Source organism: Plectropomus leopardus, chromosome 7, assembly GCF_008729295.1.
Source record: "Plectropomus leopardus isolate mb chromosome 7, YSFRI_Pleo_2.0, whole genome shotgun sequence".
In the NCBI taxonomy this organism is placed as follows: Eukaryota; Metazoa; Chordata; class Actinopteri; order Perciformes; family Serranidae; genus Plectropomus; species Plectropomus leopardus.
The window spans coordinates 23,209,242-23,221,933 of record NC_056469.1 but is presented as its reverse complement, the minus strand read 5'-3'; the positions used below and the strand labels follow the sequence as shown (position 1 = coordinate 23,221,933).

Below are 12,692 nucleotides of genomic sequence, written 5' to 3'. Positions count from 1 at the left end.
AACTGCTTCATGGCCTTGAGATCCTCGGACTCCTTTTCAACTTTGGACTGAATCTCTTTGTCCAGCTGTTTTTGACGGCTGTCGCTCTTTTCTCTCTCGGCTTTGAGCTCAGCGTCATAGCTCAGGGTGGCACGCTGAGAAGCTTTCAGCTGTTGAGTTCTTGCTGAAGAGCTTCATTTTTGTCTTTTTCAGCCTGGAGCTCTGCTGAGAACTTGTCTTGGCTGATCACATAAGCCACTTTGAGGTCTTCGAATTCTTTCTGAAGCACCTTCTTCTGTTCGTTTTGATGTTTCGAACCTCAGTGGCGAGCCTCATGGTGTTCATTGTCTCTGGGTCGCTGAGATTCTTCAGTGTTAAAAAGGTAGCTTTGACACAAAACACACACACCACCGCTGGCACCGCAATGTATCTGAGAGCATCAGTTTTTCATCAGCAACAAGGTGCTTCCAGTATTCCCATGACCCCCAACCAAATAAATAACCCCCCCCCATTTGACACCATTGAGAGTCCTTGTCTCCAGAAGCTCTGCCTGCCTTGCATCCACCCAGAAGGCCTCTTCCTCCTCCCCCTTCATAACCACACTCTTCTGCCTTGAGGAGAGCAATGCCACCTGCATGCAATCAGTACATGCACACGCTGAGCCCACATACGTATCCATGATGGATGGCCTTCTTCTTCCGGTAATGCGCAAAAGCGTTATCCGCCACCCTGCAGCCCAAAGGAAAGAGATGCTCTTTTAAAGTTGACACTCGTTGCTACGTGGCAGCATCCCTGGCAAGCCTGTGTGGAAGTCAGCCCGGCTGTGGAGCCACTCATGCAGGAAGGTGCCTCCTCCACCTCCTACTAATCTGTCTTGGGTGGGAGATCATGGAGGCACTCCAGTTCTTTTAATACTTCTCACTTTATACTCCATTATTCAAAGTTGTTAAGGATAAATCCCACTAAGTGTGCATTTGAGTCTCATGGCAAGAGTATATGCATAGAAATACTGTTACCTTAAGTGTTAGTGAATGTGCATACTCCACCAGTGTCAAATTCTGGAAGAAATTAAAGGAAGTTTACCTTGCATAGTGTAACTTGCCCCACCACCTCCTCTACAGAGGAGCAAGACACACAGACTTTGGTGGTTTGTCCTCATTTTTTGTACATTTTATGCATCTTTTTTTCAGTTTTGACACATTTTGTGTCCCTTTGAGTTAATTTTGTGTCTTTTCTGTTAATTTTCTGTCACTTTTGTATCTTATGGTCATTTTATTCCCCTTTAAGATAATTTTTTGACTTTTCTGATCATTTTGTGCGTGTGTGCGCGTGTGTATGTTTCTCTTCATTTTGTGTTCCTTTGGGGTATTTCTGTGTTTTTTGGTCATTTTGCATCCCTTTAAGGCAATTGTGTGTTTGTTTGTTTTTTTTTTTCTCTTTTTTGGTGATTTTGGTGGTGGGTTGTTTTGTTTTTTCATTTTTTTTAAATGTAAGTCTCTGCAGTCCCACTAATCTGAGTGATTTACTATATCATAGAAAATGTATGCTTGACAATTTTTATTCAGAAGTACATTTAGGATGACAATAAACAAGCCTCAATAAATTTACTAGGCTTATTTGTCATCCAGACAATAAAATGCATGAAATGAGACAGTACATAAACTGGGGAATCTCTTCTCTGCCAATTGTGGAATGTCAACAGGCAAAGGAGATTCACCCAGATTGGACATCAGTTCAGGCACTTCATCAAGAGATGGAAACCTGATGTTTGTCCAATCAGAGCTATTTGTCCTAATGAGTGTCTATCAGAAGTAATGTAGCAGCAAGTGGAGGTCCTGGAAGAACCTCTTGCGGTACCACATTGGGATGACTTGAATCAGTGTTATCATCCAGAGAAGGAAACACAATGCTTAGGTACATCTTCTCTTCAGCCTGACGGCCTCCTTCACCACCGCTGATCACCAGCAGGTGCTTTAGTTGCCGCCATGACAGGCACCGATGAACTTCTGACAACAGCCGCTTCCACAGTGGAGGTTTTGAACAAAGACCAAGGACAAGCACTTGGATTTCATGTTCCCAACCTCCCCCGGGACAGTGGAACCTCACATTCCTTAATGCGGAGATAGCATGACGTCAGATTGGCCAGTTCATCATACAGAGAAGGAAACCTGATGTGCTTCCAACCTGGGTAGTATTCTAATTGTCGTGAGCAGGTTAAGGTTGTAGAGGCAGTGGAACCTCTTGAGACCTTATGTTGTTGGGTCAGTGTCATTGTCCAGAGAGGGAAACCCAGTGCCTCCAAAATCCTGATTCTTCTCATGATGGTCTTTGATGACAAGCAGATCCTTTGGAGGAGACAGGGTTGGAGGCAGTGGAACCTACTGAGGCAGCAGGTTAAGAGGCCTTATCATGAGACAGGCCTGTTCATCATCATCAACATCAGCTTCATCATCCAGAGACGTAGGTGGAGAATTTGGAGGCAGTGGAACCTCAGAAGCTGTTATGCTGAGATGAGACATCAGATCGGCCAGTTCTTCATCCACAGAAGCATTTTTGTCGAGAGGCTGAGATGTCAGAGAGGCCACCTCATCGTCCAGAGAAGAAATGCCTTCTGGGTTCTTCATCTCATGATGGTCTCCTATTCCAAGCACATCCCCAGGGGGACAAGGTGTTGGAGGGAATGGAACCTCCTGACACAGCAGGGTCAGAGGCCTGAAGAGGCCCGTCAGACATGCCACTTCATTATCAGCTTCTTCATCCAAAGAACTTGGAGGGAGGCGAAGCTCACAAGTCTTTATACTGAGGCGTGATATTAGATCAGCCAGTTCTTCATCCAGAGAAGCAGGTGGTGGACTTGGAGACAGGGGAAACTCACAAGTATTTATCCTGAGGCGTGATATTAGATCAGCCAGTTCTTCATCCAGAGAAGCAGGTGGTGGACTTGGAGACAGGGGAACCTCCCAAGCTGAGAGAGGCCGAGACATTGGACAGGCCACTTCGTTGTCCAGCGAAAGAGACCCATTGTTTTTCAAAGCTGGGTACATTTTCTCATTTTCCATGTCCAACACATCATCAGCAGGTGGAGGACTTAAAGGAAGTGGAATATCCACCAGATGACTGAGGGGCATGAAATTCAGAGTCTCATCATCCTGAGAAGGACGTCTCACATGATCTCCAGCATCTCTAGGACTTGGAGGGAGTGGATTCTCACAAGTCTTAATGTTGAGATGAGACATGAGATACGCCAGTTCTTCATCCACAGAAGGAAACACTCTGCGAAAATAAAAATCGTACAATGAATTGAACTGAACATTATTTCAAACATCTGAAGAAATAATAAATGAAGAAAATAATAATTAAAAAAAAAAGTGAATATAAATATAAGATTTTCAATAATTATATATTTTCATACATTTTACATTTCACGTACAAAAGGGAGTAGGAAGACGTAAATGCTTGTTTAGTCCTGCCCCTGTTCTATACAAACTTATCAATTTACCTTAAAAACAAATTGTTTGTGTGTTCTTTACAATCCCTATTGCTCTTTTCTGTAGTATGCATATTGCTTACAGAGTGCTTTTGTAGGTGTTGCCCCAGAGCTCCACACAGTAATTCAAATATGGTAAAAAACTAATCTTTCTAGTCAACTTTGCTTATACATATTTTATATGTGGTTTCCAGGAGATTTTGAAATTCACTCTTTCTGTAATAACATTGTAAATCACAACTTTTACTTCTGTATTTATGCAAGCAGGTAGCAAGGGACCTGTTATTATACCAACTAGTTAATGTATTTTAATTGTTACCTATGTTATGAGGTAATGTGCCTAGTAATCTCACTCAGTAAACCATCCATGTCCATACCCTGTCAATATGTAATTAGAAACCACTAACAGCTGGGGGAAGGCATTTTAAAGCTCTACACCACCACTCCCTTTTTACACTTGATAACGCTTGTAAAAACTATTTACAACCCAATTGCACAAACGTTTCTGCAAACCGGAAATAGGTTACGTATGTATGTTATTATGCAGCAGATACATTAAAAGTCTATATTCCAAAAACACTGGTTAATGTGGGTTCAGGTTTAGGCGCAAAAACATTGGTTATGGTGAGGAAGAGATTGCTTAAAATAGCCAGTTTTCGAGGCATAATGCTAGGAAAAAAACAACAGGTTGCTAGTAAACACCCATGTTTGCTGCCTAAAAAGACACTGGAAACACACAGATGACTTGCTAAATCACAATTGGTTTTGTTGCTAATTGGATTCAAGCAAGGGTTTTCAGCTTGGCATGCCAATCACCATTCCCTCTACCTCCTGATTACAAAATCAGCTCATACATCACTTAGCGTTGATGATGTGATAAGCATGAAACGTGCAGACGTATTCCTGGTAACGTCCAGATCCCACATGAAATAATTTGAAGTGAACACTTACCTGTCAGTTTTACGATAAGGAGCTGCACTACAGTCCATTTTACTGACATGTGATCCTGTGGCTGCCTGTAAGGGCTCTCCAAAACCATGCGGGTAATTGTCTTGTGCCTAAAAAAGATGAGAATGTTGTTTATAGAGACAGACGTCAAGCACATCATTTTGTTTTTAAGAAAACTAAGTTAAATAAGAGTTACTTACCATTGCGCGGGTCTTTTTCTTTAATTGCTGTGTTGCCAGCAGGCTGCAGTTGTCTTCAAATACCTCTGGGTTTTCGTGAAACAATGGCTGTTTTAAGCACCAGTGAAGTGTCTATAAGTGGACTGGAAAATTAGAATACTGTGATGTAAGCAGCCTTTAATGTTTCTTACATCACTGCATTCTGTATGACATCACAAAGTGGAACAGAATGTGATGTCATGCAGTGATGTAAGATTTGTGTTTTCATTTGAATTTAAAAAAAAAAAAAAAAAAAATAAAAATATATATATATATATTATAAAACATACAGATGTGTGTATATATGTGTTTGTGTGTACATTTTAAATATAATTATTATAAATAATAATAAATAATCATAAAAATTGTTTTCTTTATCACTTATGAGTTATTTGACAAGAAAGAAACAAATTTGCTTATTTCAAAGGTTTTAGTGCTTGTGAAAGGCACAAAATGTCCTGCATCAAGCCAATTTGCTCAGGTTTCAAAGGGTATATATACACTTTAAAAAAATACTGACAAAACTTTAACACAATTTTTGTCAAATGTGGAACTCAGTATTGAGTCAAACTAGTACCGACCTAGTACTAGGTAAAGTTCACCCGCCCAGCATTGGTATGTGGAGCCCATGTGTAGTAACTGGGTCAAAAAAATGGGCCCTAAAAGTTATTGTCCATGGTTTCAATATTGTCACCATGCTAATTGTGCACATGGGTGTGTTAACACAAGTGGACCCCACATGGGTTATGCACATAGTTATGTTATTATGGCTACCTGGGTACCAAGTAGATTTGGGCCCCAACTAGAGATCTTATCACCTGGGTAAACACCAGTCACCTCCCATGTGGGAGGACATGGGGCCATTGTTGGCTGGACATGGGTATAAAACCACAGGGTCATGGTTATACCCAAAACATAGGGTTATTTTGACACAATTTCAGTATTACTTACGATCTGAGGTGCATGACTTGAATTTTACATTTTTTTAATCTATTTTGCTGTTGGATTGGTAAATGTAGATTGCACTTCATTCCTTTTACTTGAGTGGAACAAGCTCTTGCATTAATTTTATTTTGGAGAGACTTTACATCGGACTGTAAAACAGATTACCAGGTAAGATTGGGCTGTTTTTTGTTGGAAAAAAATGTCCTGCAGTGTATGAAAGTTTTAAAATGTTATTTTTGGTAAATTTGTTGTTATATTAATTGAGTAATAAAAATAATAATAGTTAGATCAATAAAAAAAAATAATCGCTAGATTAATCAAAAAATAATCAATGAATTAATCAATTAAAAAATAATTTGTTAAGTGCAGCCCTATTGTATTACCTTCCCTCCCATTAATCTACATGATAACTTTTGGTCGTGAAAAGGCCTTTCACACAAAACATGCACCCCTTTGTACTTCTGTGATCCCCCACCCAATATTTTTTAAAGACATACTACACTATAACATTTTTTTTTTTTTGAACAAAGGTTTTTATTCACGTATAAAGCTTCACCTTCTGTACATACTGTTTGTGTTACAGAGGCATTAAAAAATAAATAAATAAATAAATACATTTTTTTTAAAAAGAAAACAATGAACATCTCGGCAAACAGGCACCTTGATAATACACTAATACACAAAAGTTCAAAGCACACTACAATATCAGGTTCAAATAAGATATTAGCGGGCTCCACTTCTTTTCAAACAAATCAATAGTAAGATTTAGCTTTGCCGTTATTTTTTCCATTGTATACACCTTCACTATTCTTTCCTTCCACTGACATACTGTGGGAGGTAGCGGTTTTATACCATAATACGGTTATTATTTTTTTATGGCCACCAGTACAAGTACTTTAAAAAGATACATTTTTTCTTTGCTTAACAAATCGCATGGGAGCATTCCAAAGACAAAGGCAAGTGGGTTCCACTCAATGTAAATACGTAATATATCAGAAAGTTCCCCCCCTGATTCCTTCCCAGAATGTTTTGAGTTTTGGGCAGTCCCAGAAAATATGCGTGTGATCTCCGATTTGCCCGCATTGTCTCCAACACAAATTCGTTTTTAGACCTGTCAAATTTAGAGATAATAAAGGGTGTTTTGAAATATCTAATGTTTACTTTCCAATTAAATTCTTTCCATGATGGGCTGCTTGTCAATTTGTGATCATTTTCACACTTTCGCTCCCAGTCTTGGTCTTCAATCACAATATTCATTTCTAATTCCCACCTTTCCTTTACCCCAAGAGCACCCCGCGAACAGATAGATTGTAGACACTTGTACAAAAGTGACACTATTTTGTCCCCTTTTCTTTCTTTAGCAAACTTTAAAAAGAGCCTTTCCAAATCTGAAGGTTGAGTTTTAAGTAGTGGCCATTCTTTATGGGACACCAGATAGCTTCTCAGCTGCAAAAACCTAAAAAAGTCTGTTGAAATCAAGCCAAATTGCTCCTGAATCCGACTGAATGATTTTAGAATCTTCCCGTCAAACAAATCATTTATGAAAATTAAATCCTTCCTTTCCCAGTCTAGAAACCCTGGATCAAGTTGTCCTGGCAGAAAATCTATAATCTCAGAAATTTTCATAGCTCTAGATATGGCATGAGGAGCATTGAGGAGGATCTTTTTTCTAACGGTACTTAAAACCTTTTGGGTACATTTCATCCAAGAATTTGTGATTTTGCATTTTTTCCATATCTCGTTTGAGCAGAATGCTAAAGCCTGCAGTGAGAATGTAGGGCATGAACTTTGTTCCAAAGTCAACCATGTTGTTTCTTTGCTCTGTTTTAGCCACTCTACCGCACCACGTGGTTGTGCTGCCCAGTAGTATAATTTCAAATTTGGCAGGTTAAGGCCTCCACATGCTTAACTACTGGTTAACTGTGCAAACTTGACTCTGGGCTTCTTTTGTTGCCATATAAAAGAAGAAATCATTTTTTGCATCTTTTTAAAAGTGGTAGCTGGAATCCAAATGGGTAAGGACAAAAACAGATATAACATCTGGGGAGAATATTCATCCTGACGGTTTCAATCCTACCGAAAAAAGAACGCGGTAATATTTCCCATCTTTCTAAATCTTTTCGAATATGATTAATTAATTTTCCATAATTCACATTATACAACTGAGAAGCCTCTGGGGTAATGATAATTCCTAAATATCGAAAACCATTAGGTGACCAATTAAATTTAACACTCTTAGACAATTCTGACAGCCAGGTCCCCTTTATCATCATAGCTTCTGATTTTGACTCATTTACCTTATACCCTGAGACAATACTGAAGTCCTTCAAACATTTCAAAAGTTCTGGTATAGAAGTCAGTGGATCACTAATATACAGTATGACATCATCCGCGTATAATGACAACTTGTGGGTCCTAATTTTGTCTGATATACCCAAAATTAACGGATCGTTTCTAATTAATTCTGCTAGCGGCTCTATGCTAATAGAGAATAATATCGGTGAGAGGCAGCATCCTTGACGTGTTCCTCTTTTTAGAGGAAACCATTCTGACAAATGACCATTAACATGCACTCTAGAAGTGCATGTTAATTTAGTGCATGAATTTAGTGCATGTTAATGGTTATATAACAGTCTTAGATTCTCAAAACACAAAATATAGACCTCTATATTACATTATCTGTCAAGTTTTACATTATCATTTTTTTTAAAAAAAGACCCACCTGAAAATGTAATAAGTCTCCAATAATGTAATAAGGTATTACATTATCGGTAAAAATGTTATTACAATATCAGTCAGAATATTTTATTACATTATTGGTCAAGTTATTGCATTATTGGGTTTTTTTATTACATTTTCAGGCATTATTACATTTTCAGTAAATTATTACATTATTGGGTGCTACAAGCCCTCATTTTCAATGATGTCAAGGAAAAACAAACAACAACAACAGGCTGAACACCATTAAAAACAGTTACATTCAAAAGCAGAGTAATTGGTAATCATAATTTTATTTATGCCAATTAGGGGGTTATTTCACTGAATGTACTCAACTAATCTTATCTTTGAAGCTCATAAAGCAATCACAGTTGAAATCAGTAACCAGTAGTATATGCTGTTTTGATACTGAAACAGTTGCTCATTATTATTCTAAATGTAATGTTTATTTAATGAGTATTGGTTCTCCACTATAAATTTGGTAGTATTTATTTAGTCCAACTTTTTGGTTTCTGTGAAAACCTAAATAAAGTAATGACCTGATTTTCAGCTGCAGTCCTTGCCCCAGTTTCCTCACATTCTTTCACAATTTTGATTTTACAATTTAGCACAGACGTAAGTGTTTTTTGTTGAATTGTTGTAGCAAAAATGCGAAAGAATATATAAATGGATGTTTTGATATAGTTTTGCTGTTGTCAAATACGGTCCACAATAATTCCCATACAAGAGGAATATCTACCTTTTTTAGACACTCTGTTAATTATACAGGGCGTCTGAGAAAAACAAAGTTTCCTTTATGAATTCAGTGCTACGTGGTGTGAGTTATTGATTTGCAAATGATCAGTTTGTACATGAAGTATTCTTTTAATCCTCATTGTTGTGTTCCCATTCCTCTTGCAGAACTCACGATACCAGACCTACCAGCGGATGTGGAACTACATGAATTCCAAGCAGCCCAGTGTATTTGTGAAAAGCACAGAGGAGGGTATCGCCCGCGTGGTCAACTCCAAGTACGCCTTCCTGATGGAGAGCACCATGAACGAGTACCACCGCGGCCTCAACTGTAATCTCACGCAGATCGGAGGCCTGCTGGACACCAAGGGCTACGGCATCGGCATGCCACTGGGTAAAAAACACAAATAAAAAGGAAAGGAGACATAAGATACACTGCAATACATGTTAATGGATTTATCTCAAGTCTTTGAAACCTATGAATAGGTTTTAAAAACATCAATATCAATTAAGGCAGCATAATTTTCAGTATTTCAAAGCCTACAAAACTCCTGCAGCAAACACTGAAGAATCAGTGCAATGCCTGAAGATCAGTGCAATGCCTGAAGATCTTTTTTGGAGATTTAAGTTCACAGACGATCACAAAATAGCTGGTATGTCTCTGATTCAACCTATAATTCTTCAATAAGGCCTTAAATCAATTCTTACATCAAAAACAGGCAAAAGGTGCAGGGATGGCACAAGGGATGCAAAAACAAGCCTTTCTTTGGACCTGTTACAAAACACTGCTGCAGTATTTCAAAGGAGGTTTACCACAGCTTATGGATTAATTCAGAAGAATAGGGTATAGTGGTGTCAAGACAGCAACTTATTAAATAATGTATGGTCCTCTGAGTTCTGCTTAAATACAAGCAATAAAACAATTAAAATCGTGTTCAGTTCAGTTGGAAAAACATTAGCAAAACAGCAGTTTTGGGATATAACTCAAGCTGTTAAACTGAGATCGGAGATTTCATCTTGCTTATGGTGTTAAAGCACTGGTTTCCAAACTTTTATGCAAGTGAGTCCTCAGTTCAAACAAGATCTATTTGCAGACCCCTGTCACAGGGTGCATGTTTTTGCAGAAGGCAAATCTTCCTGTTAACTTTCCTGGTAATGATCTCACAATCCCTTAAATCAGTGGTTGCAACACGTTCGCATCCCAGCTTGTCAAATATCGCCCCCTTTGTCAGTGAACGTAAATGTCTGAATATGATGCACTATAGGTACCCTTGTGTGTTTTGGCCGTTCAGGGACAGTGTGACAATTTCCACTTGTAATATGCATTGTGTCTTTTCAAAATACACTCTAGTTTTTACAGGAAATGGACAGTTTCTGCTCATTACATGCATTCCACCTTACAAAACGTACAACATTGGTAAAACACTTAGTTTTGAGGTTGATTTCTTTAGGTTTAGGCAACAAGTAAGTTGTTAGGTGTACATCAAGGTTTAGCATAAAATGTACACAGGAATCAAACAGCGTTCTCTCAGGTGAAAGTCTGGCGTTTGTTTGACCCATATGCCACCCCTCCCATTTCCTGTCTTCATATTAGTGTAGTTGACGATCACGTTTCAAACTGATGCTGCAAAGTGCTTCTTCAGTGCTTTGTTAACAATAGGAAGGCCTTATCGTGGCATTAACAATCATTTACTGTCCCTGTTGTGTGGCAGTTGATCTCGTTGATCTCTCGAGGTTCCAAATCTTTGTTTTCCCAGTTTGGGGACATTTTTTGTTGTTCTTCTCCAGTTAGCTTCTAACTGCTGCTAGCTGCTTTTTAACTCTCCTACTGTGGGTTGCACACATAACACGTTTTCAAAACATTACATCCATCCCACACATAGACCCATCCTGTCGGCTGTCCTGTTTAGAAAGACCTCAGTTCGGCACTATTAGTATCTCTGCTGCTGGCTCAAATGGGAGACAGTTCTGTCTTTTCCATTGGTTTAATTGTTACTTTAATGTTACCATTATCCACTATTTCTGCCGCTAAGTAACTGCAAAGAACTTTAATTGATAGTCTTTGGTAACTGGAGATAGTGACCAATAGCTACCGGGAAAAACAAAAGCTCTATCCTCTTCCTGCTTTGGTTCAGCAGTGTTGATGCACTGTTTCTTCTGTGGTGTAAATGGAGCCTTCATTTTCCCTAGAAATCATATCCGGTGGCATACAGAATTGCATAGTAAAAGAAGTGTGGCTTACAGGAAACCAGTTTAAATGCTGATGGTGTCATTATTCTATAGCCATTACATTGTGCAATCAACACTTACTTCATAATGATGAGTTAAAGCAAAAAAAACACCTCTCAATTTCCACTTTAATTGACTGTTGGAGAGGCAGAAACACCTGCATGAGATCAATTATGTTAAATAGACACATGTAGTAGTACTGATTGGTGAGAGATTAGATCTGAAAAATGTCTTGTACGTGCTTGATTTATTTTTTATCTGAGGGATTAGTAAGTATTTCAACTGGAAGTAATGAACATGCAGTTAATTGCTTTTCCACACACGTCCAGCTCTCCTGAAGCTCCTCTTTTTAGCACACAGAGGTGGTGTCACTGCATCACACTGATCAGATCTAACGAAGAGGAGGAAGGCATGACTACAGAAAGAGAGAGGGGGGGAGAGCGGAGAGAAAGAGAGAGGAAAAGGACAGAAGTGAGATATGGTGGACCAAAGGTGTGGAGAAATATAAAGCAGTTACTTGTAGATCAGCATGGAGAGCAGACACAGATATGAAGAGACAGAGAAGAAAGGGGAGAAGGAGATCTTGAAGGCAGACCAAAAGGGAAAGACATTAGATATTTAGAAATACTTTTGAAGGATTGGTTTACCCAAATAAAAAAAATAGCCCAGTCACCAGAAGAAATTGTTTCTTTCTGCAAATCAGAAGTCTATTACATTGGCACGATTGTATTTATCATATCAGCCTTTCAAATGTCGCAGTATATGAGCAAACTTTATCATTTTGAGCTGAAGCTGATGGTGTATGACGCAGGCTGATCTCATAAACTGTTTCATAGGATATCATACAAACTGTAGCTTGTGCATTTTATTAGGGTTAGGGACATCCGAACAATTCTATGAGGATATGTTGGATGGCGTGTCACCGAGGGTGACAAACAAAGACCAACAAACAACAGAACAGGTTGTTTTTAGTGACCCATTGCTGTTTGTTGCAGTTGCGTGTCAGCCCTGCATTGAGGGTGTTTATTTAGCAACCGGTGGCTGTTTTTTTAGTAGAAACAGTGCTTCAAAAAGCAGTTGTTTTTTCGAGACATTGCTGCATTTTCTGCAGGATAGTGCCTCCAAAATTATTATTATTATATATTTTAAGCTAAAACATGATCTCCTCCCAACCATCGCAAGTGTTTTTTGCCTAAATCTAGCCCCTTGTCAACCACAGCACTGTTGAAATGTAAAGTTTTAACATATCTGCGACATAATAATGTATAAATGTAACATATCTGTGGTTTGCAGAAACGTACAATACCAACATTTTTTCTCCCTATTGGGTTGCATTTTGTCACCAATGAAAGTCCAGGCAGGGTACAATTTAAAGTAATAGGAATATTCTGGATTGCTCCTCTGTTGCTGAGTTAGATGATGGATACTACTCTGAC

General features: G+C 38.7%; 1 protein-coding gene across 1 annotated transcript in view; it reads left to right on the top strand.

Moving 5' to 3' along the window:
- The window catches only part of grik5 (glutamate receptor, ionotropic, kainate 5), a 54,715-nt gene that overhangs the window by 36,375 nt on the left and 5,648 nt on the right, over positions 1-12,692 (top strand). The window contains exon 16 of the mRNA XM_042489506.1: positions 9,196-9,421. Coding sequence (XP_042345440.1) covers positions 9,196-9,421 — 226 coding nt within the window. The remainder of the gene's footprint in view (positions 1-9,195; positions 9,422-12,692) is intronic.